The 27624-nt window shown below is 49.2% G+C and overlaps 1 protein-coding gene across 1 annotated transcript in view; it reads right to left on the bottom strand.

The window, feature by feature from the left end:
* Positions 1-7643: 7643 nt before the first annotated feature.
* The window catches only part of Xrcc2 (X-ray repair cross complementing 2), a 77282-nt gene continuing 57301 nt past the window's right edge, over positions 7644-27624 (bottom strand). The window contains exons 3-4 of the mRNA XM_087658533.1: positions 21345-21498; positions 7644-8163 (exon numbers count right to left, since the gene is read on the bottom strand). Coding sequence (XP_087514659.1) covers positions 7836-8163; positions 21345-21498 — 482 coding nt within the window. The 3' untranslated portion in view covers positions 7644-7835. The remainder of the gene's footprint in view (positions 8164-21344; positions 21499-27624) is intronic.

Here is a 27624-nt window from a genome sequence, read left to right as displayed (position 1 = left end):
GAGTGGGGTGCAGGAGTGCTGTGGGTCTTAAGCCATGTCACGTGACCTCTCCTTTATTTGGAGGAGGCTATGAGGTAAGTAAAGGTAGGGCATCTCTGGCCTTTTGAAGACCACAACCGCACTCCAGCAATCACACCAGAGAGCATGCTGGGTTTACTAGAAAAAAGCTGGATTTTGTCAAGGCAGCAAAAAACGATCTCTCGCCCTCCCTGGGGGGTAGTCAATTGTGGAAGGTAGGAGACCAGGGGCAGAGAGCTTTCTCTGGGAGGGCCCCTCCCTAAAGGCTTCCAGGAAACTGGGAGAGGAAAATCCCTGGATACTCGAATTGTTAGTGGTTACACACAAGTTAAAAATTTCTCAGACATTTGACCTTTTCTGTTTGCTGAGCTAACAATATAAAACTTATATTTGTAATGGAATTGTTACTGTTTGTTTAATTTTGGTGTGTGTGTGTGTGTGTGTGTATGTGTGCGCGTGTGTGTCCCACAGCATGGCATGTGTGTAGAAGCCAGAGGACAACATGTGACTATTGGTTCTCTCCTTGTACTCTGTGGGTACAGGAGCCTGGACATAGGTCATGGGGCTTGACAGCAAGTGCCTTTAACAGCTGAGCCATCTCACTAGACTTTATCTTGCCTTCACTCCACACGGGCCTGGAATCAGTCTCGGACTGGCCCCAAAGTCGTGGCAGCCCTGCCTCAGCCTCCCGAGTGCGGGATCATTTTACCCCTACAGTCTCAGAGTTAGCATTGCCTCTGGTAGCTGCTCTGTCAGCACCACAGCCGCAGGCACAGCCCGGTAGGTGAGTGTGAAGAACAGGTGGGGACGTCCTTTAGGACTTTAGGTGGCGGCCTGAGCTGAGCACCCTCTTCTCTGTGGTACTTCTGTGACTTTCTTCTAGGGCTGAGACCTGCCTCAGGAGAGGGCTTGCATAGATGAGGGAGCCCCAGGTCCAATCCCATTATCCCAAGGTATCGGCTTGATTGGAAAGTAAAGCGGGCTGGCTCTGGTGCACACACCCTTAACCCTGGCTCCCAGCTGGTCCAGGCAGCAGATCTCTAAGAGTTCAGTCTTGGGGTTGGGGATTTAGCTCAGTGGTAGAGCACTTGCCTAGAAAGCGCAAGGCCCTGGGTTCGGTCCCCAGCTCCGAAAAAAAAAAAAAGAGTTCAGTCTTATCTACACAGTAAAGCTCTGGGCCAGCCAGAGCTACACAGTGAGAATTTGCCACCCTGCCCCTAAGAAAAAACAAAGTCAGAAATAATAAAGTAAGTATAACATTCCTTATCTCAACTTATTTAGAGGGTAAGGAGTAGCTGGGCGGTGGTGGCAGAGGTAGGTAGATCTGTGAGTCTGAGGCCAGCCCAGGCTACAGAGTGAGTTCCAGGAGGGCCAGCCTAGGCAAGGGTGTAGCTCAAGGCTAGTCTTTGCTACAGGACACAGTTGGCCTCCATGACACCCTGTCTCTAAAAACTAAAACCAATTTCTCTAGTGTGAATTTCTAGAACATAAAGTAGCCTTTATTAAAAGGTTCTTCCTTCAGGGGCTGGGGAGGTGGCTCATTCAAGGACACTTTTGGGGCACAGTCCCCCTTGCACAAAGACCTAGAAGAGGATGTCTACTCCAAACTACGTTTCCTAAGCCATCACCACACAGCTCATCTTCTGACTACCTCCAGCCTGTGGAAGCCACTCACCCACAGGACAGATGCTCGTGGGGTACCTTCTAGGATTTGCCACATGCCTTAACAAAGGGCTCACCCCACCGCGAGGGGCGCGGCGGTACAGAGCAGAGACTTGTGGGTGGGGTGGGAGTTGGAGCACGGAGCTGTCTCTCTGTGTGCCACACAGAGCTCAGGCTCCACCCACTTGTCCCATCTCCAAGACCTGGACTCAGAGGGCAAGAGATAACAAGTTTTTTTGTTTTTTTGTTTTCCTTTTGGCATTTTCTCCAGGCAGGCTCTCACTGTACAGCCAGGTTGACCTCAAGCCTGAGGTGCCCTCCTGTCTCGGCCTCCCTAACGCTGGGCCGTACCTGATGCAGGTGGGAGATACCACAGTCAGCTCAGCACCATCCCGAGAATGCTCTCAGTCAGTAGACACTCCGATGCGTGCCTTCAGCACCTGTAAGGTAGAGGCAGCGGCCCCTGCACTCATGTTCATCCTCAGCTAAATTCTCAGCCAGCACGGGCCGTATACAAACAAAGAAACAAAGTTTGAGGACTCTCTCAGTGGTGAGCCTTTTAGGCTAGATTTAGAAAAGTCAGTGGACACAGTTAACTCTTGGGTCTCTAGCTTTAGTTATACATGTTATTTCCAAGCGACTACGATCCTTGTCCCCAATCTGCTGGAAGAAAATGGCCAACACACACTAACGGGATGAAGTGGGAATCTGGGGATTGGAAAGGGAGGGACCCTGAAATCATGGCACAGTGCAAACTGAAGGCTGAGAGCCCTTGGCTTGTGGGCTGGGAGACGCGGCAGGGCCACGCCATTGTGGGCCTCTGTTAACTGCTTACCTTTAGAGAATGTTTCTGATTAGTTGGGAAAGGTTTCTGGGTTTGCATGCTCTAGTTTACCAGTGGGAGACCTGCCCCAGAGGGCCTGGGGCTGGGCCATACTGATGAATGTGGTTAGTACAATTTTCATTTTATGCCACTCCCTAGAGGACAGGTCTAGGAAGGAGGGCTGTTTGTTTTCTTCCCTGATGACATTTTTATGTTAGATGCTTAGATCAAAATGAAGAAGACATAACTTGTAATCCCAGTATTTAAGAGACTGCAGGAAGATTTTGTGTCTGAGTCAGCCTGTGCTACATAGTGAAACTCTGCTAAAAACAACAAAGAAAGAATAAGGAAGGGGTGGGGGATACGGGAGAGTAGGGGACACACTTGGTGTCAGTGTGTGAGGAAGGGCATTGAGTTGAGCTTTGTAATACCAGAGGGATTACAGGTATTGCTCTGCGCAAAGTGCTTCCTGGGGCTGGGGCTGGGGCTGGGGCTGGGGCTGGGGCTGGGGCTGGGGCTGGGGCTGGGGTCAGCCTCAGTGTAGCACGTGAATTCTCCAGGTCTGACTTTGGGCACCACCTCCTTGAGGAGGGCCCATTGTGTGAGTGTGACCACATGACCACCATTGAACCCTGACAATCACGGCCAGCCCTGAATCCAGGCTGGGTTACCCTGTAACGTAACCCCACTGAGAAGTCACAATGGAGAGGTTCAGCTGGGATTTCATATCTTGACTTAGTTATCTGGATCTGTGCCTTAACCATGGATTGCACTGTTAACCACCTACGTTCACACAAAATGAGATTACTTTCAACTAATTAATTTTTTACTATTTCTGCAAATAAATCACCTGGCTTGCTAATCTATGGCCTTTTAAAATTATTTTTCAGGCTGATAGAAAATCATTTTATTTCAACAGTGGCAGCCAGAGAGATCTTTGAAATCACAAGGAAACCCGCTGTGCCCAGAGGAGAGTCCAGGGTCAGGGTGACTCCAAGTCACATCAGTGTTCCTTCTTCTTGGACACCCCAACAGTTCCCAGGGAGCAGGCTAGGCTTGCAGAAGAACGGAGGGCTGGCAGTTGGCCAGGCAGCCAGAGAGCTGGGAATATTCCCATATACTCAATCTGGAGGATGGAAGGAAGCCTTCCGTCCTGGTGTCCTGCTTCTGTAGCAGCAGCCAATCCCCAGCCTCCACGCCCAGTCCCACCCCCACCCCTACCACCCAGCTTAACCAGGCCTCTTATATTAGGATAGGATCATCTGTAACTGTCATACTTTGTAATAAAACTACAGTCTGTTCTCCTCCTCAGAGAGTCCATACTCCCTATATATAGTCAGTCCTGAGGAAGACCGGCCCCTCCCCCTCCCCTAAGGTGATCCATTCTACTTGAGGCACTGCTTCTCAGCAAAGCCTTTGTGTGACACTAACCTCAAAGTGACAGTGATAAAGTTCGGATAAAACAGCACCGCTCAAGTTCTTCCTTAGTCTTTGTCTGAATTTTTGAATAGCGTCTCTTGTGGCCTAGGCTGGCCCTAGACTCACTCTGTAGCTCAGGCCAGCCCTGGCCTCACCAAGCAGCTATGGCACTCTGACTCCCAGGTGCTGGGATCACAGCCATGTACCGCCAAGCCCAACTTCTTCCAGTCTTGTCAGACTTGACAAACCAAGATTGACTTAGCCAGGCCTCATATTGGATGTATGTAATCGCAGACCCCAGGGAGACTGACCTAGAAGGATTTGTGATTTCAAGACCTGCCTGCACCACAGAGTGAGTTCAAGACCAGCCTAGGCAACTTCATGACACTGTCTCAAAATACACTTTAAAAGGGGGGGCTGAACCAAATGCCTGGGGTGGGGCGTTGAGATGCCTTGGAGGTCAAGGCTTGATAAGCAAAAGTAACCACCTGAGTTTGACCCGACTCCAGGCAGGAGAACTTACCAGACCCTGAACTAGTGACCACACGCAAACATTCAAAACCACAGAAATCAAACATTTAAGAGGGCTCACAACCAGCTCAGTAGTTGAGAACTTGCCTGTGTGTGCAGAGCTCTGGTTCATTCGAAGAATTAGGGGAGGAAAGGAAAAAAGAACAACATTTTGCTGTTTGTTTAAGATAAGATCTTGGAGCTATCTAGATAGCTTGGTAGGTAAAGGCATTTGCCATGGAGCCCGCTGGCCCAGCCCGAGGGATTCCTGGAACTGGAACAGGGAGGAGATAACCAGTTCCTGAGCACTGACCTCTGACCTTTGCACGGGACCTGTAATGTGTGCCTCCTACCAAAATAACCTTAAAAAAGAAGAAAACGGGCATTACTCAGGCCAGCCTAGGAAACGCCCTCTGAGGCCGAGGGAGGCCTTCAGTCTCTGATCCTTCTGTCTCTACTTCCCAAGGGCAGGGACTGTGCTGTGCAGCACCGAGCCTGGTTCGGACCATGCTGGGATTGAACCCCCGGCCTTGAGCATAGTAGCCAGGCAGAGAGCAAACGGGCTACATCTCCAGCCCACTATTCTGGAGCTTTGAGAGCGAGACGGGGACGTGATTTTATACACGCAAAGGTCACTTTGACAATATAGGCTGCCTTGTAACTAGTGGCTGTCTCCTTGTGGTGGGGAAATGAGAGTTTTAAATTTTTCTTTTAGTCTACTTATGTTTCTCTCTAAATCCAACATAAGAATTTAGTGACAGGAGAATGTCATTTGTAAACAGAAATGTGTAAGCAGAACACTTTGGGATGAAGAACCTACTGGGACTAAGAGGAAAAACAGTCCTGGTCTCTTGGTACCTTAAGGTCCACAGGGGTGGGCAGGGCTTGGGAACGCTGTGATTATAGCTTACACTTATCGTTACAGCAGAATTCCCAACATGCTGCAATGTTTTCTGTGAGGAAGGCTGTTGCTGAGGGAATTGTAAGGAGAAATGGCTTTTTGTTTTTTCTTAAGTTTGTGCTTGAAAGTCTGAGACCCAAGTGTGGACTGTCTGGAGAGGAATTGGGGTACACTGTGATTTTGCTTGTGCCCAGTCTATCGAAAGGGCCAAGAAGTTTGAAGCTTAACAACCTCCATGTCTACTCCCTCTATGGGGACAGACGGGTCCTCAGGCAAATTGTACTTTGTAAGGAGATGTGGTTGGCCTAGGCTGCCAGACAAAGGGGTCTGGTGCACTGGTAGCTCAGCTTAGACACCAGGAGAGGGCTGATGGCAGTTCTCTGGAACAGCCTGAGGCAGAAGAACACACACACACACACACACACACACACACACACACACACACACTGTGCTATTCTAAAGATCTCCCAGTGCACTGGCTGGCCTGAGTGTGAGAGACTTGCTTAACTCTTCTCTTGGCCCAAGGCTCCTCTTTTACCCAGTCTGGGTCTCTGGACCGTGGCATTGAGATTGTGCCTGTACACTAGCATTAATCCCAGCAGTCAGAAAAAAACTGTCTTGAAAAACCAAAAACAGAGAAAAGAGTGTGTGTGTGTGTGTGTGTGTGTGTGTGTGTGTGTGTGTGTGTGTGTGTACATGTGAAAGTCCAAATATAATAACTTCTTTTTGAGACATGGTCTCCTAGAGCACAGTCTGGTGTAGAACTTGATATGCAGCAAAGGCTTCAGCCACTTAAGTACAGTAACCTGGTGTTATTGTGTGGTACATCTTTGATCTTAGCACTTGGGAGGCAGAGGCAAGTGGATCTCTGTGAGTGGGATGTGTGAGTGAATTCTAGGCTGGCAGAGTTACACAGTGAGACTCTCTCTCTCTCTCTTACACACACACACACACACACACACACACACACACACACACACACACTGGAAGGAGAAGAAGGTGGGGAGAGATTAACCAGGGCTGGAGAGGTGGCCCAGCAGTTGAGAACACTTGTTGCTTTTCCAGAGGATCCAAATTTGGTTCTTAGCACCCTTGGCAGGAGGGCTCACAACCAACCATCTATCCATCTATAACCTGGTTCCAGGGGGATCTGACACCTCTGACTTCTAAGGGCAACCACACTAGTACACACACACACACACACACACACACACACACACACACACACACACAAATCTTAAGTCAGCTAACTGATCAAGCTTTCAAAGGACTAATTATCCCTTCCATCTCTTTATCGTGGTCTAAGGTGAACTCCCTTCCTGTGGGTGGTCCCACTTTCCTGACAGCTCAGCTGGAATGTTCCATCTCCACTCAGAGGTTCCGTTCTCTTGATCAGAAGGATCTGCTCAATGGGCCTTGCTGGATGCTCTCACACTAGCAATGCTCTGGCACAAGAGTCAGATGTCTTAGCAGATGACCCTACTGACAGCTGTTTCCCACTAGGACTGACCACCCGCTGGCCAGGAGACCAGCATCTCTGGCTTGAGCTTCTCCATCAACAGTGGTCTCTTCCCCACTCTGGCATCTTCCCTCTACTCTTCTCCCTCTCTGTCACTTCCTGAGCCCCTGTCCACTCCATTCACATTTATTTTAACTACCTGTACAAATGCCAGATTTAAGGCCGAGCAGAAGATGAAGGCACTTCATCACCTGAGCAGGCGAGAGGCTGCCTCTCGTCAGACAGATAAAAGAGTTCTGGGGTGCGCGTTCCACAGTTCCGTCACAGGGACTAAGGAGCCCACCATGGGATGTATGTCTGAGGAAGTGAAAACCTAACTGGGGACCAGCAGCAACAGGTGAATTCTGACGGCATTGTTCACAGAGTTTGTTAATGGGGACTGAAGCCAGTTCATGCATGAGAAACATGTTCCTTGCCACTGGTCCCAAGGGCATCGTATCCAATGACCAGGCTGGGAAGACTGAACAGGTGGATGTTTGCCGCAGAAGCCTGATGACCCAAGTTCAGATCCCTCACACCATGGAAATGCTCCGTGTAGTAGTGTACATTTTACTCCCAGGATCCTACTGGAAAGTGGGAGGTAGAGTCAGGAGAATTACATGGGTGCTCTGAGGCCAGCAAGTTTGTATACAGCACAGTGACAAACAAGAGAAACTCCTCTTCAGATGAAGCTGAAAGAGAGGCAGGGCACCTGAGGTCAGATCCCCAGAACTGGAGTTACAGACAAGTGAGTCATGATGTGGGTGCTGGGGGCTGAACCCAGATCCTGTGTGAGAGCAACTGGTACTCTTAATCATAGAAATTATCACGCCTTTAATTCCAGCGCTCGGGAGGCAGAGGCAGGCAGAACTCTGTGAGAGTTTGGTCTACGTAGAGAGTTGCAGGACAGCCAGGGCTACATAGAGAAAACCTGTCTCAAAACAAACAAACAACCCCCGCCCCCCGCAACATACAAATGAGAAATGCATTGGAGAAAATTAATACTAGATAGAGATTATGCTGTAGATGTTAAAGATATAAGATTCCTTGTGTGATACACACCTGCCTGCGTTATTTATTGGTTCTGTTAGATGTCTCTGCCAGGAGCCTGCTGGAGGCTGCTGCCCATCAGCCCCGTCAGCCACCCCTGAATCTACAGCCTTAAGCATTGCGGGTGCCAAGGCTCCTGGCTGGAGAGCCTTCCGTGAGCTCCCACCCCACGCCGTTTTCGTAGACGGAGGTCTGACGCTGTCCATGTCTTCTTGCTCAGTTCTCAGTGCTGCTGTTCTGGGGTGATGTGGTCTTTGGTAAAATGGTTCAGGTGATGTGCATCTGTGAGGATTAATACACCGTTTAAGGAGGGACACAATGATTTCAGGCTAAGTGAAATGAAAATATAGATACAAATATCAGCCTAGGCTTCAACGTGTGAGACAGTATTCTAAAAAGCAAGCGCCCCCACAGGTGAAAGGTCCATCGGAAGGGGAGGTCTGGATTTCCTGGAGGGCAGCGTGAGCGCCAGTGGCTGTAAGTTTTAAGTATTTACCTTGTGCACACAAGCGTCTGATACTCGGAGCTGGAATTATAGATGGTAACAAGCCTCTGGGTGTGGATGCTGGGACCCAAACTCTGGCCCTCTGCAGGACCAGCGAGTCCTCTCAACCACTGAGCCTCCTTTGCAGCTCCAACTCTCTCCCATGTACCACTTTAGACACTGATTTATGAGACAAGGTCCACGTCACCATGTCTGGTCTCCAGCTCACTGTGTAGCCTCCACCTCCTGGGTGTGGTGAGGATTTCTAAGTCAGGTGCAGTGATGAACACTTGCAATCTCAGCACTGGAGAAGGTGAGGCAGGGTTCCCATGGTTTAGTCTTAGCTAGCGTTTAGGCTCTATCTTTAAACATCAACGACGTGAATGTCTTAGGACTGGGAACCTCAGTGTGATGTGCTCTTGCAGCCGTCAATCAATAGAGACAGGGAGTGTATCTGTCACGTAGGACTGGGTGGCTGAGACTTGGGGAGTACTGTGAGTTTGTGAATGTGAGGCCTTACAGCCAAGCAGGGTGGACCAAGTTCAGCTCCCATCACCCCTCGTCCAGTGGCTCACTCGGCCTGTAACTCTCTGGCCTCTCCTCTAAGGGCACCTGCATTCAAGTGCACAGGCACTGTTTTAGTCATTGTTCTGCTGCTGTGAATATTTGGTGTGGCCAAGACAACTCTTATAAAGGAACACATTTCATTAGGGCTGGCTTACAGGTTCAGAGATTCAGTCCATCATCATCATGGTGGGAACATGGCAGTGTGCACAGCCAGCAGACATGGTGCAGGAGGAGGAGCTGAGAAGGATCTATACCCTGATCTGGAGAGAGAGAGAGAGAGAGAGAGAGAGAGAGAGAGAGAGAGAGAGAGAGAGAGTGATTGAAGCCCCAGTGGGGGTGAAGCCTCAAAGCCCAACCACAGTGACAGTGACAGTCTTCTACCAACAAGACTGCATATCCTCCAACAAGGTCACACCTCCTGATCCTCCTAATCCTTTTAAACGGTTCCACTTCCTGATGATTAAACATCCATGAGCCTGTGTGGACCATTCTTATTCAAAGTACCACAGGCACAGACATATACCTACATATACATACATGAACTAGTTAGTTAGCTAGTTCATGTATTTATTTTTTATTCCCTCAGAATCTTCAATTTCCTATATAGCTGAAGCTGGCCTTGAACTCTTGATCTTGCCACATCTCCTATCTGAAACTATCAATGTGTCGGGGAGTTGTATGTGTATGCATGTGTGGAGGCCAGCAGTTGACCTCTGGATCACGCCCTAGGCACTGCCCACCTTGTTGTTTTGAGATAGGGGCTCTCACTGGCCTGCGACTCAAGGATTGATTAGATTGGCTGAGCAGCAAATGCCAGCATCTGCCTGCCTCTGCTTCCTGGGCCAGAATTACACCCCATGCCGCCTGCCTGGCTTTTGCACACAGTTCTGGGGTTAAACCCGGGACCCTATACTTACACAGCAAGCAGCTTTTTTATTTTTATCTTATTTCTTTTGGCCAGTAGCTCACAGTGTAGCTGGACTGCCTGTGACTTTAAAACCATGTCCCTGCCTTAGCTTCCCCACTGGTGAGATTAAAAGAGCGAACAGTCATGTTTGGCTTTCGACTTTTTACAGAGAAAATTAATTTTATTCTTCTTATTAGTGGGTGTGTGTGCATGTGTGTCACTCACACACCAAGGCACTTGTGTGGAGGTGGGGCGCGACTGCAACTGTTACTGGTCACACAGGCCCCTTCCTCCACCGTGGTCACTGTGGTTCATGGCAAGCACCTTCACCAGTCGCCAGCCCGTGCCTGGGCTTTTGAGATTTGGATTTTATTCCTTGTTGGTCTGTATGGCGGTTTGAATATGGCTGCTCAGGGAGTGTGTGGCCTTGTAGGGCAGTAGGTGTACCACTGTGGGGTGGGCTTGGAGAGCTGCCTCCTAGCAGCCTGAGGATGGAGATGTGGACTCCCAGCTCCTCCTGAGCCAGGCCTGCCCGGTCACTATTATTCTCCTGCCTTGATGATGATGGACTGAACCTCTGAACCTGTAAGCCAGCCCCAATTATAAGAGTTGCCTTGGTCATGGTGTCTGTTCACAGCAGTAAAACCCTAACTAAGACAGTCTGGAAGATATTGGACTAGATTAAAAGATACTATACAAATTTCAGCTTGTGTTGCGTATCATAGTTTGAATAAAAATGTCCTCCGCAGACTCCTGTATTGGAGGGCAGGACGCCATCTGCTGGGCTGTTCAGATGTGTTGGATTGCGCTGGCTCTGATTTCATGAAGGGGTTAATCCACTGATGGACTCATGGCCTTATTGATTGGAGGAAGCAGGGGTCACTGGAGTGTGCCTTGTCCCATGTCACACAATCCCCACCATAGTGTCCTTCCTTCCCTCCACCTAGGAGCCCAACTCTGTTCTTCCTTTAAGTTGTTTTGTCACAGGAATGAAAAGTCTGACATGGTGGAAAAGAGAATTCTGAAGACAGTGACCTTAAAGGAGCTTTGCAGAATACAGGGCAAAGGCCGTGAGGGAGGCCAGACTGAAGCACGAGTCCTGCTGAGACCTGGGATGTGAACTCTGGTTACTTCTACCCTTTGACCTAACGCCCCTGGAGAGACTGACAAAGATATTGTGTCCAGAGGCTCAGGACACACATCACAAGGTCTCTGAGTCCTCTGGTTAATGGACCTCTCTGCTCTGTTTCTCACGTAGTCACATCTTGTGAACCCTGTTCCTCCTCAGCTTCCAGCCCACATCAGCTCCTGCTTCCCTGCCTGCCTCAGAGCCATGGGACCCTCTCTCCACACGGCAACTCCCAAGACCGTGTAAGGTCCTCTTACGGTTTGCAGGCTCTGACTCGGGACTGGTCAGCAGCACTTAGAAGGATTTCTGGCTGCTGTGTGGTAAGGAGTGAGGACTCAGGAACCATGACAGCCTTTACAAGGGCTGGGAGGCTGGAGGGAGATGGGGAAAAGCAGATTGACCTGGAATAAAGAAGTCTTAAGAACTGTTCTGATTGGACCTAAAGATGGTCTGAAATCAGAGAGGAGTGGAGAATCATGGGTAACTCTGGTAAGAACAGGTTGTCAGGGAGGTGGGCAATCAAGAGTTCTGCTCGGCATCTGGGAGGGAGATCAAGACGAAATGGCAAATCTGGAGCATCAGGGAGGGACCAGACAGAGATGTGGCCCTCAGGCCTCCCGTGGGGCTGTACGGAGGATGCAGGGGCTCTCTGGTGGTAAAGGCAGACTGAGGGATGGGACTTCCTGGGGGAGTGGGCTTCTGTAGGAAGGTATGTCACATCTGAAAGGAAGGAAGGAGAGCTGGGCATTTGGTGCACACTGGGAGGGGAAGGCAGGAGACTCAGGTTCAAGACCATTTTTAGCAACATAGTGAGTGCCTGGTGCCTTAGGGTTCCATTGCTGTGAGGAGACACATGACCAAGGCAACTCTTATAAAGGAAAATGTTTAGCTGGGGCTGGCTTACAGCTTCAGGGGTTTAGTCCATTATCATCATGGTGGGAGCATGGCAGTGTGCAGACAGACATGGTGCTGGATACGTTCTACACCTTGATCCATAGGCAGCAAGCTAAAGCCACACTGGGTATAGCTTTAGCATAGGAGATCTCAAAGTTCCACCTCCACAGTGACACATTTCCTCCAGCAAGGCCACACCTAATAGTGTGACTCCCTACGGACCGTGAGTCAGTGGGGGCCAAAACTATTCAAACCATTACACCTGGTTAGCATTTTGTCATTTGACACAAGTTAGAGTCACTGGAGAAAAGGGAACTCCACTTGAGAAAAATGTCTTTACCAGATAGACCTACAGGCGAGCCTCTAGAAAATTTGTAAATTCTTAATTAGTGATTGATGTGGGAAGGCCCAGCACATTGTGGGCAGTGTCACCCTTGGGTAGGTGGTCCCAGGTGGGATAAGATAGCAGACAGAGCAAGCTAGTAAGCAGTGTTCCTCCATGGCCTCTGCCTCACTCAGTTCCTGCCTCCAGGTTCCTGCTTGAACTCTTACCCTGACTTCCTGCAGAAGTCAGCAATGTGTAAGATAAAATAAACCCTTTCCTCCTCAGCTTGACTTGGTCATGGTGTTTGATCACAGCAACAGGAACCCTGACGGCAGTGGGCTTGAGCCCCGTCTGAGCTACATGATATTCTATTTCAAAAGAAAACTGAAGTCGGGGGTGGGGTGCTGGAGAAGCTGGTCAGTGGTCAGGATCACTGCTCTCGGTGTGGTGGTGAGCACCTTTAATCTCAGTACTTGGGAGGTAGAGGCAGGTGGATTTCTGTGAGTTCATGACCAGCCTGTAAGGCATAGGGAATTCCAAGACAGCTGGAGGTACACAGAGACCTTGTCTCCAAAGTAAACAAACAACAAAAAAAACAACAGCCCCAAACAGCACTGGTTGCTCTTGGGGTTTGGGTCCAGCACCCACTTGGTGGCTCACAAACTGTTGCTCCAGTTCCAGAGGATCTGACGCCCTCTTCTGCCTCCTCAGGTACCAGGCACTCATGTGTTGCACTTACATACATGCAGGAAAACTTATTCATAGGAATAAAATAAAAATAAGTGGAAAAAATTTAAGGAAAGAAAAGGAAGAGAGAAAAAGAAAAGGAAGGAAGGAAGGAGGAAGGAAGGAGGGAGGGAAGGAAGGAAGGAAGGAAGGAAGGAGGGAAGGAAGGAAGAGGGGGTCAGAGGGAAGATGGCTTAGTCATCAAAGTGCTTACTGTGCAGGGAAGAGGCCTACGTCCAATCCCCAGCAGTTTGTTTCTGAAAGGCTAGGAATGGCAGTGTGTAACTATAATTCCAGTGCTGGGGAGGTAGAGGCAGGGGGGGTCCCTGGAGCTTGGTGGTCAAATAAAAGAACTCAAGGCTGAGTGGGAGACCCTGTCTCAGAAAATAGGTGCATGGTTTGGTGAGATGACTCAGCAGGTCCAGGCTCCACCACCGAGCCTGCTCTAGGTTCGCCTTGGGACGCCTGTGGGGGTGAGGAGAGAACTGACTCCCGCAGCGTTCCTCACAAAGCACTCCTTTGCTACACCACACACAAAATAAGTAAATACGTTTAATAAAATTGTAATTTTTATTCAATAATCATTAATATAGTTTTGTGTCAGAACACAGTCCAAGAATGGAGTCATGGTAGGGGAGACTCTGAGAGCTTGTGAGAAAACCAAAAAGCCAAGAGTTCTTGGACCCCAGTTTCTTGAAGAACACAGGACTGTTCTTGGAATGTCCTCTTGTGCCCGTCAGGTGTAGTGGGGCGGGAGTTCCTTTACTCATTACAACTGGCTATTGCTATCTGTTATGTTTCTATGGAAAACGGGTTTTTGCCACCTGCAGCTCGTCCCTGTGATTGTACGCTTTACTCGGGGGACTCTTCTTGACCTCTGAGTATAAACTGTCCAATGCTCTGAATAAAGCTGGCTGTTGCGTGAGGCTTTATTTAGACTGCCTCACTGTTAGGCCTGGCCCTTCCAGGCTGGCCCTTCCAGGCCCATGCCACCAGCTAGAGCAGTAAACACTTGCTACTTTAAAATAAAGTGTAGAACAATGAGGTGGAGAAGCGATAAAGAGGGCGGCACTGACTCTGGCTTCCACATGCACGTGGACAGACGTGTACATGAATAAATAAATAGAGAAAAGTTTTAGAAAACAAAGAGGTTTCTGTGGTGCTTTGTTTAATATTTTGAGGCAGGGTCTCATTTTGTGCCCTGGGCTGGCCTGGAATTTACAGAGATCTGACAAGCTATAGGTTTTGAAGAGAGTACAGATATGGCTGACCGAGAAGGAGAAGGGAAACATGGTCCTCCTTCACCAACAAGACACACGACTCGTCTACCCCTGTGTCTTCTGGTCCTCTGCCTCTGCCCAAAGTGCCAGTCCCAACAACCTGGGTGGGGGGCATTATTATGCCTTTCTATCTCACAGGACTGTCAATATTTAACTTTTTTTTTTTTTTTTTTTGGTTCTATTTTTCGGAGCTGGGGACCGAACCCAGGGCCTTGCGCTTCCTAGGCAAGCGCTCTACCACTGAGCTAAATCCCCAACCCCAATATTTAACTTTTAACTTTTTATTGTCTTAGTTGTTAAAATTGTTCTAAACTTTATTTTTATTGTCTGTGTTGGTAAAATGCTCTGACAAGAGCAACGTAAGGGAAGAAGATCCACTCAGCTCTCAGTTGCTGGCTGCCCTTCCCCATGGCAGAGGAGTCATGGCAGCAGGGGCCTGAGGCAGTTGGTCCTGTCACGACTACAGTCAGAAGAGCACAAATGAGATAAGCAGCCTCCTGTTCTACTCACTGTCCTCACGCTCACACACGCTCACACACGCACGCACAGCCCAGGATCCCACCCGGGGACGGAGCCACCTAGCACGAGGGGCTTCTCACTCCAGTGTGATAACAATACCTCAGAGACTCCAGAGGCCCTTCTCAAGGGGTTACACAGTGGACACACACACACACAGTGGACACACACACACAGTGGACACACACACAGTGGACACACACACAGTAGACACACACACAGTGGACACACACACAGTGGACACACACACAGTGGACACACACACACAGAGTGGACACACACACAGTGGACACACACACACAGTGGACACACACACAGTGGACACACACACAGTGGACACACACACAGTGGACACACATACACACAGAGTGGACACACACACAGTGGACACACACAGTGGACACGCACACACACAGTGGACACACACACAGTGGACACACACACAGTGGACACACACACAGTGGACACACACAGTGGACACACACACAGTGGACACACACACAGTGGACACACACACACACAGTGGACACACACACACACACACACACAGTGGACATACACCCATCCTCAAGAGCTTATGGTACCTAGAGAAGCAAAAAGAGGCACAAACAAACAAAAAACCCCCATCATTCCACACGTGGACAGCTAAGAAGGGGAATCTTGCCAGAGACAAGCATGCAGATTACATCCAAAAGAATGAAGACCAGAGGGACTTACCAATGGGTGGCCTATGAGAAGACCGTGTGTGTGTGTGGGGGGGGGTGCAGGTAGATCTCACTATGTAGCTCTGGCTGGCTTAGAACCCACTATGTGGAGCAGATTGGCCTTCAGTGCACACAGACTCGCCTACCTCTGCCTCCCATTTGCGGGGACTGACGGTGTGTGCCACCATGCCGGGTTTGAAAATATTCTCGACGTGAGGTGCTTTTGGTTTCCCTCTTCCACTCATTGCTGGGAGTAAATGGCAGAAGTCCTTGGCTCTCCCGCGGCTAAGAGACTTGGCGATTTACAGCTCCCTTCGGCAAGAATGAATTCAAGGCATTCTCCAATGAGAGAAAGAAGCCGATCTTGGAAGATTAATTGTTCCAGAGAATGAATGTGAGCTAAGAAATTAGCAAGAGTGTTTTCCCCCCAGATAACTCCTGCTTGTGAATTGTTTTGAAACTGGCCGCTGGTTGGGCGTGCTGATTTGTGCCTATAGTCCTTGCACTTGGAGACTGAGGCAGGAGGTGACAGAGTTGACTGCCTGGGTTACAGAGAAGCAAACACACACCTCACTGGGGTCAGGGATGGCTCGGAGGGTAAAGATGCTTTGCTGCCAAGCCTCAGACCCTGAATTCAAACCCTAGAACCACACGACAGAGAAAATGAGCTCCCCAATCTGTCCTCTGACCTGCCACACACACATACACACAAAATAATAATAAAAAACAAAAGTAAAAACCTATGTTTAAAAAGTCCCCAACTGCCACCAATATGATAACAGCAGCAAACTCCAAACGATGTCAAGGTGCAACCTGCGAGCCCAGGAGAACCAAAGCACAACACACATCCCCTTACTCAACACAGCTTTGGCCCTTGCTCTGTGGACCTGGTCCCCAGCTGCAGCCCGGGCCCCCAATACAAGTCTTTCCTAACTGCTCACTGCACAGTGGGCAAATGTGCCAGCGCACAGCCTTCCAGAATGCCAGCTTTTCCACAGAGCCACACTTGCTTGCTCTGAGAGGCCACTCGGGCTGTGGTGGCCCTGGCTGGGTTAGGGGCAGCCAGGAGAGTTCTATTCCCTGCCAATTCTAGAGGCAAATTTGGCTTATGCTCCTTCCCAGGGCTTCTGGGAAATGTGCCTCTCTGTCTGGCAACTCTGCCCTTTGTCTGAGGTCAAGAACTCTCTGAACAAAGTGTGTGCTGCTCACACAGAGCGAGGAGGAGGACAGCCTCCTGTCTGGGGAGCACTTCCTGTCTGTTTCTTGCCAGGTGTGACTTTCTTTCTGCTTCTTCCAGATCAGGTCCAGAGATTTAACAAAGCAAGCAGTCCACCCACTTCTTAAGCCTGGAGGAGTCACAGGTCATAAGGGGACAGAATGCCCTTGCTTTGCCTGGATGACACTAGAAGCCTAAACCTTCAGTGAACAATAGGAGGTGGAGGTGGTGACTACAACGCCATGCCTTGTGTTTCAAAGCTTGGGGCAAACAAGAAGCCATCAAAGCAGGAAGCCATGCCTATCTTTCTACTGCTGGGGCTGGAGCAAGGCCCACCTCCTGTCTCCTTAAAGACAGCATGATGAGAGAGAGAGAGAGAGAGAGAGAGAGAGAGAGAGAGAGAGAGAGAGAGAGAGAGAGAGAGAGAGAGAGAGAGAGAGACCTCAAATCTGCCTACTGATTTCTAAGATAACAAGCTGGGATACACTGAAGACCACCCCGGCTGGGCTAGCTACATGCTCACGGTTGGCACAAATGACCAGGCCGCCTTCCCCTGCAGAAAGAAAGGAGTCTAGTCTGGTAGTACCACTGCAATCTCATCTTTAAGGTTCATCTACTAATGTTTGTTTTAGGAGATGGGTCTCGTAGTCCGGGCTGATCTTGAGTTCCAGGTCCCCTGCCTCTACACCCCAGGGGCTGGGATCACAGGGGTGTGGTACTGTGGGGCTGGGATCACAGGGGTGTGCTACTGTGGCTGGTTTATGTGATGCTGGCTGTGATCCCATGACTCTGGATGCTGGGCATGTGCTTGACCAGCTGGCGACAGCTCAGTTACAAAGCTGTGCTTTGGCTGTGATGGGTTTCCCATCCCCACTCCCACTCCTGTACTCAGGCTCACTGTTCACACACTTGGTTTATACACGCTGCTGAGGTCAAGCCACGGACCCTCTTAATTCCTAAGGCCACCAACTGATCAGCAGATATTGCTCCGGGGCCACTGTGTGCCAAACAGAGATGGACAATGAACAAAGCGGAGGTGGTCACAGCCCCCCACCCCCAGGTACTCAAACCGTGTAAGGGGGAGACAGGCATAAGCACTCAAACAGTGCAGGAGTAGAAGAACTCCAGGTGTGGACACAGCTGGGAGACGTCCAAGAGACAAGAACATCCACCTTGAAGGTTCAAGCTAAGAACAATTTATGACGGGAGAAACAGCAATCCCCAGGTCCTGCGGCTTGGCAGTGCCCACCATGACTGAGGGATGGAAAGATTACCATGGCTGGAGCTTGGTGTGTGTTAGGGTAAACCAAGTCTGGAAGGCTGTGAGGACAGGGCACACGGCTCTTTGGACTGTTTTTCTCAGTACTTTTATCTACACCCAATTGGATTGGGTGGGGAGTGGTGGGGAGCATGGGGGGTTCTCCCATTCACTCCTTTGCTTCCTTTTAGGAGCCCATGCAAAACTTCTTCAAGGTCATGCTTGGACCCCTGTGCCCTCTCCCTGTAACTCTCCATGCAGGAATGAAGAAAGTCAAAGGAGACATTTGTGCCCCTCCGTTAGCTACTGGACTACTGAAACAATGGAACCCAAAGAGCTGGAATTTCCTCAGGAACCTTATGTTGTGGGAAGAAAAGACACAGAGCCTAGTGTCAGCTAGAGGGGACCGTGTTTCCTAAGAGGAGTTCACATAGTTCTCACAGTGGCAGACTCAAGCTGAGGCATTTACGAGTCACTGATGGGCAGGTCCACACCACCTGGACAGCTCAGTTATACAAACCTTTCACCCTCTATTGAGATCTAAATCTTTTTTTTTTCTTTTCTTTCCTTCTGTCTTTCTTCTTGTTTTGTTTATGTTTTTTGTTTGTTTTTGAGACAAAGTTTCTCTGTGTAACCCTGGCTGTCCCAGAACTTGCTCTGTATGTTGGGGTTTAAATCTTGGCTCCTCTCCAGACAGACCACACCAAACCAACATGGTTCCACTTGGAAAGGTTTAATGAGAGAAAAAAGGAAGAAGAGGAGAGTAAAGGCCGGCCATGAGCATGTGGAGGGAAGGGGGGAGGGTAATGGGGAGAGAAGGGACAAAGGGGAAGAGGGGAAGAGTGAGAGCAAGAGAAGAAAGAGAAGAGCATGAGGAGGGGGCAAGCAGCCCCCTTTATAGGCACAGCTGGCTGTGGCCAGGTAACTGTGGGGGTGCAGCTTAGAATAGCAACACTGTAGACCAAGCAGGCCTCGAACTCACAGAGGTCTGCTTGCTTCTGCCTCCTGAGTGCTGGGATTAAAGGCTTGCCTACCACCATCCAGCTGAAAGCTAAATTTTACATCCTTATGTCAAGATGCAGACAATGGGCTTGGGGCTTGCTTGTTACTAGGCCCCTTTGTCTGCTCCTCATCCCAGTGGGACCACAGGAACGGACACTGTGCTTTCCACTTTTCCTCATCTCCTGAATCGGCTTTGGGAGGCCAGGTGGCTATGCCTCGCTTGTTAGAGCTGTCAGGTCGCAGACTCTGGCCCTAACTCCAACACCCTAACTGGTCTCCTGGCTGTGTGTCTGGTTCATAGATGTGGCAGAGCTTCTTAGGTTGTCTGCGCCACAGCACCCCCTTGTCTCTGCCCTGCCAAGAGTCAATGGCTGTCACCAACCACTGAGTTCAATAGTCTTGGTGGTAGTGGTAGTGTGCTTGTAATCCTAGCCCTTGGAAGGCAGAGGGGAGTGGAATCTCTGTAACTCAACCACCCACACCCAGGGCAGAGACAGAGAGAGACAAAGGAGACAGCAGAGGGGGAAAGAGAGGGGTGGGAGGAGGAGGAGGAGGAGAAGGAGGAGGAGGAGGAGGAGGAGGAAGAAGAAGAGGAGGAGGAGGAGGAAGAAGAAGAAGAAGAAGAAGAAGAAGAAGAAGAAGAAGAAGAAGAAGAAGAAGAAGAAGAAGAAGAAGAAGAAGAAGAAGAAGGGGGCTGGGGATTTAGCTCAGTGGTAGAGCGCTTACCTAGGAAGCGCAAGGCCCTGGGTTCGGTCCCCAGCTCCGAAAAAAAGAACCAAAAAAAAAAAAAAAAAAAAAAAGAAAGAAGAAGAAGAAGAAGAAGAAGAGAGGAAGAGAGGAAGATGGGGAGAGGGATAGGGGAAGAGGGAGACAGAGAGCAGAGAGGGAGAGGGACTGAGAAAAAAGAGAAAGGAGAGAGAGAGAGGGGGGGGGATGTTTTACCAAAGGTATACTGGCAAATGCCTTTAATCTCAGCACTTGAAGGCTATGAATTCAAAGCCAGTTTGAGATACAGAATGTCTCTGCCTCAAAAACAAAACAAAACGGGCTGGAGAGATGGCTCAGCGGTTAAGAGCACCCGACTGCTCTTCCAGAGGTCATGAGTTCAATTCCCAGCAACCACATGGTGGCTCACAACCATCTGTAAAGAGATCTGATGCCCCCTTCTGGTGTATCTGGAGACAGCTACAGTGTACTTATATATAATAAATAAAATAAATCTTTAAAAAAACAAACAAACAAAACAAAACAAAAACAAAAAACAAAAAAAGGAACGTAAGAAGGCAACTTATTGGGGTTAGAGCCAGATGTGTAACCCTGATGACCTGGGCTCAATCCTGGGAACCATGTGGGAAGATGGCACATGACTGTGACCTCAGCAGTGATGGGAGGCAGAGACAGGAGCCCTGGCAGGGAGCCTCCTGGGTGAGGTAGCTGGAGTATAGTCCACAGAGACTGAATGCAAGAGCTGCTGTTGCCTTGCCTGGCCTCAGCAAGGCAGACTGTGAGAACTGACTCCCGAGAGTGTCTTCTGACCTCCGCATTTGTTTCATGCTCAACCACTGTCATGCTCGTCTACAGGCAAGGAGTCACCCACCCAGACCCCGGGGTCAGGGCTTCTCCACTCTCCTGCCTGAGGTGCAGACTAGTTTAAGTCGGTTGAACACAGCTAGAGTCTTCAAAGAAGAGAATTAAGGAAAAGTCTCCATAAGACTAAGACTGGACTGTAGGCAAGCCTAGCAGGCATTTTCCTAATTAGTAATCGAAGAGGCAGGGCCCAGCCCATTGTGGGTGGTGCTACCCCCTGGGCCAGAGAGTCTGGGTTCTATAAGAAAGCAGAATCCTACCTCCAGGTTCCTGCCCTGTTTAAGTTTCTGCCCCAGCTCCCTTCAGTGAAGATCTAATGATGTGGAAGTGTAAGCCAAATAAACCCTTCCGCCCAGAATCTCCTTGGTCATGTTGTCTCATTATAGCAATAGTAATCCTAACTAGGACACCAGCCATGTAACTCTAGGCCTGTCCATCTCTGGCCTATATTTCTTCCACTTGTTTAAAAGGGAGGTTTAAAAAGGCATGAGCTCATGCCGCCAATCCTACCTCTCCAGAGGCTGAAGCAGGAGGATGGCTATGAATTTGAAACCTGCTGGGCTATATAGTGAGCTATGCAGCCTGGGCTGCATGACCAGATCTAACTCAAACAACACAAAGACCTCAGGAGAGCCATCGTGGGTTGGAGGACGGCCTGCCCTAGAGCGAGGCCTATCTCACTGAGTAAACGAAGAAATGAAGGAGTAGAAGCTGCGAGCAGCCCCTGAAAGATTAAAATCATGTAAGAGTTGGTGAGTCACAGTCGCCCAAGGATGAATGACACCCAGCCTCCTCGCCCCTGATTGTCCCCACACATTTGCCCTCACGGATTTCAGAGCAGGCTTTTTTTTTGGCACCAGGGTCTCACCTGATGAATGCCAGGGTGTCTTGAGACAACTGGGCAAACTTATCTCTCCTCCTTAGACAAGCCCCCTTCGCAACCTCAGACAGCCCAACAATGCTCAATTTTGACAGCAGCAGTCTCAAACAGGCTTCCCAGCAGCTCCAGCGCCATTCCCACTCTGACAAGAAAGAAGCAGAGAAAAAAAGACACGGACTTATGCTTGGCTGGCACTTACTCGGCAGAGTGATTAATCAATTAATTATTCCATCGCGGTGCCAGTCAAGAGCACTTGCGTGGTTACCATATGCCTCCTTTTATTGTTGGGCGGCTGAGAAGCAAGGGTAGGAGTCATGTAAGGAAACAGGATCCGGGGAGCCGACAGAGATGCATTCCCAAGTGGGCCAGGTGCCAGCCTTGGGCCCGAGGACCCAGCTGGGCATCCCACCTTTCACCCTCGAACAGTGCTGCAGGACCCTGGCCTGACCTGGAATATGAAGTTTGTTTGCCATGGGAACCACTGTCCTCATTTCCCCAAGCTGTTCCTGGGTGCAGTTCCTTCGTCGGCAGCCTTCTCTCCTGGGACGAAGTTTCCGTGGTTCCCACTGTTGTGACATACCCACCAGAGAAGACCACCTGGGTGCAGGGCCAAGGCAATGGAAGGTCTTTATTCTCCCGCCAGTGACAACATTGGATGTCTGGGACCCAAGTACAGTCCTGAGCGTTTCCCAGGGAGAGCTTTTTTTTTTTTTAAATAAATAAAAATAAAGATTTATTTAATTAACATGAGTGCTCTATCTGCATGTACACCTGCGTTCCCCAGAAGAGGGCATCAGATCCCATTACAGATGGTTGTGGTTGCTGGGAATTGAACTCAGGGCTTTTGGAAGAGCAGCCAGTGCTCTTAACCACTGAGCCATCTCTCTAGTCCTCGTATCCTGGATTGACACACCTTGTTTAGCAAGAATGGTTAGCCAGAAGCAGAACTACCAAAGCCAAGAAAGCAAGGTTAGTACACTCAGGAGCTTCCCCAGAACTGTGGGCTTTGATGGATTGGGTCTTTGTTCTTGGTTTGGCAGGTGGTGCTGTCTGCATACTTGGTCCCAAGGCCTGAATGGCACCTCCACCATGGGGTTGGTTACTCGAAGGTCTGGGATCCGTTACACCATAGGTCGTTTTTGCAAATGAAGAGAGAGGTGCCTCCTTCACAGCTCAATTCCATTCTCTGGTCCCCATGTCCCGAACCCAAGTACAATGTCTTCTCTTTCCACCTATACTCCATGTTGGATATTAAGAGCTGACTCTCCCTATGTACTCATAGCAATCCTCCTGCCCCATGAAAGCTGGCATTACAGGCATACTCCATCAGGCTTTGATATCCTCCAACTTCTTTGAAACCAGCCTGGGAACTGGTGAGATAGGCCAGTGGGAGAGGCCTTGACACCAAGCCTAATGAGTTTAGTTCAATCCCTAGGACCTACACGGTGTGGGAGAGAACAGACTGCATGCATCTCACACAGTTCTCCCCCAACCCCAAGTAAATAAATAAAAACACAAAAATTTAAACTCCAACTTCACGTCTGGATTTCTGTTGTGTCTGTTACGTTAAATATCACAAATGGCTGTTCTTTGCCTGGCTGGGGTCAGGGAGGGCGGTAATTCTACTGTGCGGACAGATCAGTGTATTTTCACACGACCCTGCCCTTGGCATTAGCGGGGCAATGGTTACAACACACAGGGTAGAAAGCAAGTTCTAAAACAATCAATCGGTCTGAGAGGCTTGTGCTAGAGAAAGCAGGAGATTACTAGTATTAAGTGTTAATTTTATGTGGAAGACACTCCAGTCAAAAAAACAAGATAAGGACTTGTGCTGTAGCTTAGTGGAGTGTTTGCCTAGTATGCGTGAAGTCCTGGGTTCGATGCCCAGCACTGCTGGGACCACAAGCCTGTAGCCTCAGTACGTGGGAGGCAAGAAGGAGACGTCCCAGGTTGTTAGAGGGCAGCCTGGGACACTTGAGACCCTGTTTCAAAAACAAAGCAAAACAACACAAACAAGATTCAGTCGGCCCACTTCTCCCTGGCTAATGTAAACCATCAGCTACTTCCCAGCTTGGCAGCCAAACGGTCCCCTGAGCTCGGCCCCTGGGCCTCATCCTGCATCTCTGTCAGCCACAAGCCTCCGACAATCAATCCCCTGAGACAGTTCTAACTGTGGCCTCCAAGAACTTGTTCAAACAAAGTTGTGCAGACTCTTGACCCCCATCCTCTGTTTTAGGGATGATGGTGCTCTGTGGGTTCGTGGGGCTCAGCACTTGCTGCTCTTGCAGAGGAACAAAGCTTGGTTCTTGACAACTGTCATGGTTGCATATGCTCCACCCAGGGAGGCAGGATTAGAGGCTGTGGCCTGCTGGAGTAGGTGTTTCACTGTGGGTGTGGGTTATAAGTCTCTCATCCTCGCTGCCTGGAAGTCAGTCTTCTCCTGTTTGCCTTTGGATCAAGACCTCTCAGCTCCTCCTGCACGATGCCTGCCTGGATGCTGCCATGCTCCCGCCTTGATGATACTGGACTGAACCTCTGAACTTGTGAGCCAGCCCCAATTCAATGTCCTTGTAAGAGTTGCCTTGGTGATGGTGTCTGTTCACTGCAGTAAACCCTAACGATGACAGTACCGATGTCAAGTAGCTCACAGCTACTTGTAACTCTAGCTCCAGGGCTGCCCTTTTCCAGTCTCCAGAGGCACCCGCACACGCCCTCTCACACATGTATAAATGAAAAAGGTTTCAAAAGAAATTAACTCATTTACTCCCTAAGTTCCTTCATGACTTTTTTCCTGTTTATTTTTTATTTTTAAAATTATATTTACATATTTCTGTGTAGTAACAATTTTAGAGTTTTGGTTTCTTTGAAAAATACAGAAATATTATGAGAATGTTTTTGTTTTAATCCCAGGTGTAGGGAAATGGGGGCAGCTTCAGACTGTCCACAGCAGCTGACTATGCTTGCCTCGTGCTCTAGCGGGGTGTGATTTGTCACTGTAATTGTGTGACATTTGGGATCCTGGGGACTTTCAGAGGGGTCTACAGACGCTAGGGCCCGAGAGGTGTGGGCTGCTGGTCACAGTTTGTTAAGTAATCGTGTGCAAAGAAGAAATTAGATATCCTGACAGCAAAGATCCTCTGAGGAACTTGATGGCCCCAATCAGAAGGAGTAGTCTAACCATAACGTTGTCTCCTTTCCCCTCTATCCCTCCTCTTCTCCTGTCTAGGTGTTATGGGGCAAAAAGGGTTGAGAAGGTGGAAGAAAGAAAAACCCAAATGACAGCTGTGTGTGTGTGTGTGTGTGTATGTGTGTGTGTGTGTGTGTGTGTGTGTGCCATAGTGTCTTAGTTTGGGTTTTATTGCTGTGGAGAGACACCATGACCACAGCAACTCTCATAAGTGGAACGATTTCACTGGGGCTGGCCTGCTGTTTCAGAGGTTCAGTTCATTATGTTTGTGTCCAGAAGCATGGGGCATGCAGGCAGGAAGGATACTGCAGGAGCTGAGAGTCCTACATCTTGATCCTCAGGCAGGAGTTCCTCCAATGAGGCCACACCTTCTAATAGTGCCACTTCTTATGGGCCAAGCACTCAAACGCATGAGTCTAGGGGCCATTCTTATTCAAACCACCCCACATGTATACATGAGGAGCTCAGGGGACATCGTGCAAGAGTCTCTACTTCTGCCATGTGGGTTCTGGGGTTCTTGGGAGCCTCTACCCACTGAGCCACCTCAGCAGCCTGTGGGTTCCTATTCTACCTCCTTTGCTTTGATGAGGCAACTCTGTTTCACTGCACATCTACTGAGGCGAGGCTATACCCCAGTGTCTTGGGTTCAACCTCCCTAAATGCACTGAATTTCCATGCAGATTTTGTTTGAGAGGGGTTGTGCTTATCTAACGATGGACAAGCATATGTGTCTCTGTTTGACTAATTGTCCCCCCCCCCCCACTCCCATCTCCACAGAATGTGATGGGCTTGCGGCCTGCATCCTGGGCTGTAGTCAGCACACCTACGATTTCCCATGTTGTAGTGTTACTTAACTTGACTTTTTAAGTTCCCGATTCCAAATCAATATACCATACATCCTGCTAACATCCAGTCGCCCTTACTGCCTTTCCACAGAAACCACCTTGTCTTATCTGCACGGAGTTTTCCCTTTTCCTGGACCTCTCCTACCCCCCATTTGCCCTGCAGGCTCTATTGTCCGGCTGGAACGTGTCCTGCTCTGTTGCACAGCAGCACTGATAGCACTTGTGCTTGCTTTGATCCTGCTCTTGGGGAAGGAATTCCTGAGGTACGTCTGATGTTAACTTGTGCACAGCACATGTTTAAGATGGTTTGTGTACCCCAGGCTGGCCCTGGGTTCATGATCCTCCTGCATCTGTGTCTTAGGGGGTGTGCTCCAACACCCCACTTCTATGGCTCACTGCCTATGGCTCACACAAAGCAAAAATAACAAAATGCAGCTCCTTGGGTTGGAGAGATGGCTCAGTGGTTAAGAGCACTGACCGTTCTGTCAAAGGTCCTGAGTTCAATTCCCAGCAACCACACGGTGGCTCACAACCATCTGTAATGGAATCTGATGCACTAAGTGTGTGTCTAAAGACAGCTGTAGTGTACTTATAAATAAAAATAAATCTTAAAAAAAAAGATACTGCTCCTCTCTTCTCTGTGAAATTCTGTGTCATTTTCTGGTAAAAGTGAATAGACTGGAGGGTTGAGTTTGACAAAGAGAGAAGATTACCAGCTTGAAGTGAGAATGTGCTCTATGCCGGGACTGTGAAGTGGACAAAGTGTCTTTGGCTCGCTCTCAAAGGCAGAGACAGGTGAGTGGACCATTGTCATATTGCCCTGTGCTACTTGGAGAGGGTTTTAGAGTCACAGGGAGGCTGGAGACACAGTGCTGTTGGCAGAGGACAGTGGCTCCCTCATTCAGGAGACAGAGATGGAGTGTACAGCTGAAGTCATTTTGGCTGCACAGGGAGTTTGGGGTCAGCCTGAGCTAGAGAACCTGTTTCCACAAAGCCTGAGGCTCACGTTCCCGGAAGTCATGCTGTCCCAGGCCAGGTGGGGCACAGTCCTCCACCTGCACTCTTACACCATCTGGGCTCTCACGGCGTCTCACGCAGGTCCACACTCCAGGTTCCCTCAGTTTCTGGGAGTGGGGCTGGCTCTCTGCTGGCTGAAGGGTTGTCATGAGTGCATTCAGTGGTATGGCAAGTGACTGTTCAGTGGACAAACGGGGATGTGTGGGTACAGGGCTATAGAATCACCTTTTTCTACTGAAATCAAAGATTGGATTTACGTTACAGTCTGTTTTTTTTTTTTTTTTTTTAATCATATTGAGTTGTGTGGGGAGGGAACATGTGCCTTAGAGCATGTGGGGAGGTTGGGGGACAATCTGCAGGAATCCATCCTCTACTTCTCCGTGTGCTCCAGGAACTGAACTCAGATGGCCAGGCTTGGCAGCAAGTGCCCTTTCCTGCTGAGCCCTCTTGCCAGCCCACAGTCTGTTCTATTAATGGCTGAGATCACATATACATTCTATTAATCTTCATGGCTACTTCTTCAGATTTAAAGGTAGTATATTCTCTTTTAATCCAGTGTTTAAGAAATACTGCATTATGGAAGAAGGTTATTGGTATATGATGCATTTCATATTGTCTATGAATCAGTCAACCGATGCAGCCATCCGTGTGTATACATTTTCTGTGTGGGATAAACTAAGCAAGCTACTGAAATGATGTCTAAGATACATGCATGTCCCTAAGGGTGCAATGCTGTTACTTTTGCTAGGGTAGGGTGTGTTGAGGGAAAACACTTTGAATAGTCTTTGTTAGCCATTGCTGGAGGAACTGCTAATCAATTAATTAATTAATTAGCAATGAGCAAATGGCAACCAGTGGGGAAGTGTGGTTTAGCTTCCAAATGCTAATTATTGGTCCCTTTATGGAGCCGAGACATGTAGGGTAGACTGTGGCAGGATCCCAGATGAGCTGGCACCCAGACGCGGAGAGAAGGCTGTGGCCCTCATTTGTACCAGCGTGAATGCCAGCTTTTATCTAGTGAGATTAATTAGAACTTTGAGAAGTACAAGTTCAAGCCATAAAATATTAACATTCATGTCACTGGTAGTGCGTAAGCGGCCTGAAATAGCTCGGGGCCATTTTAGGGTATGGCTGCCTTGACTGGTAGGGAAAGGTTTGTTTTTCTGCTCTTTCAAGGGAATGCTCTCCTGTGGCCTGCTCGGTGGCTCTGCAGATGCAC

Source organism: Rattus norvegicus, chromosome 4 (genome assembly GCF_021556685.1).
Source record: "Rattus norvegicus strain SHRSP/BbbUtx chromosome 4, alternate assembly SHRSP_T2T, whole genome shotgun sequence".
In the NCBI taxonomy this organism is placed as follows: domain Eukaryota; kingdom Metazoa; phylum Chordata; class Mammalia; order Rodentia; family Muridae; genus Rattus; species Rattus norvegicus.
Note: the sequence above shows the minus strand (reverse complement) of the source record. Positions and strands in the feature narration are given on the sequence as shown.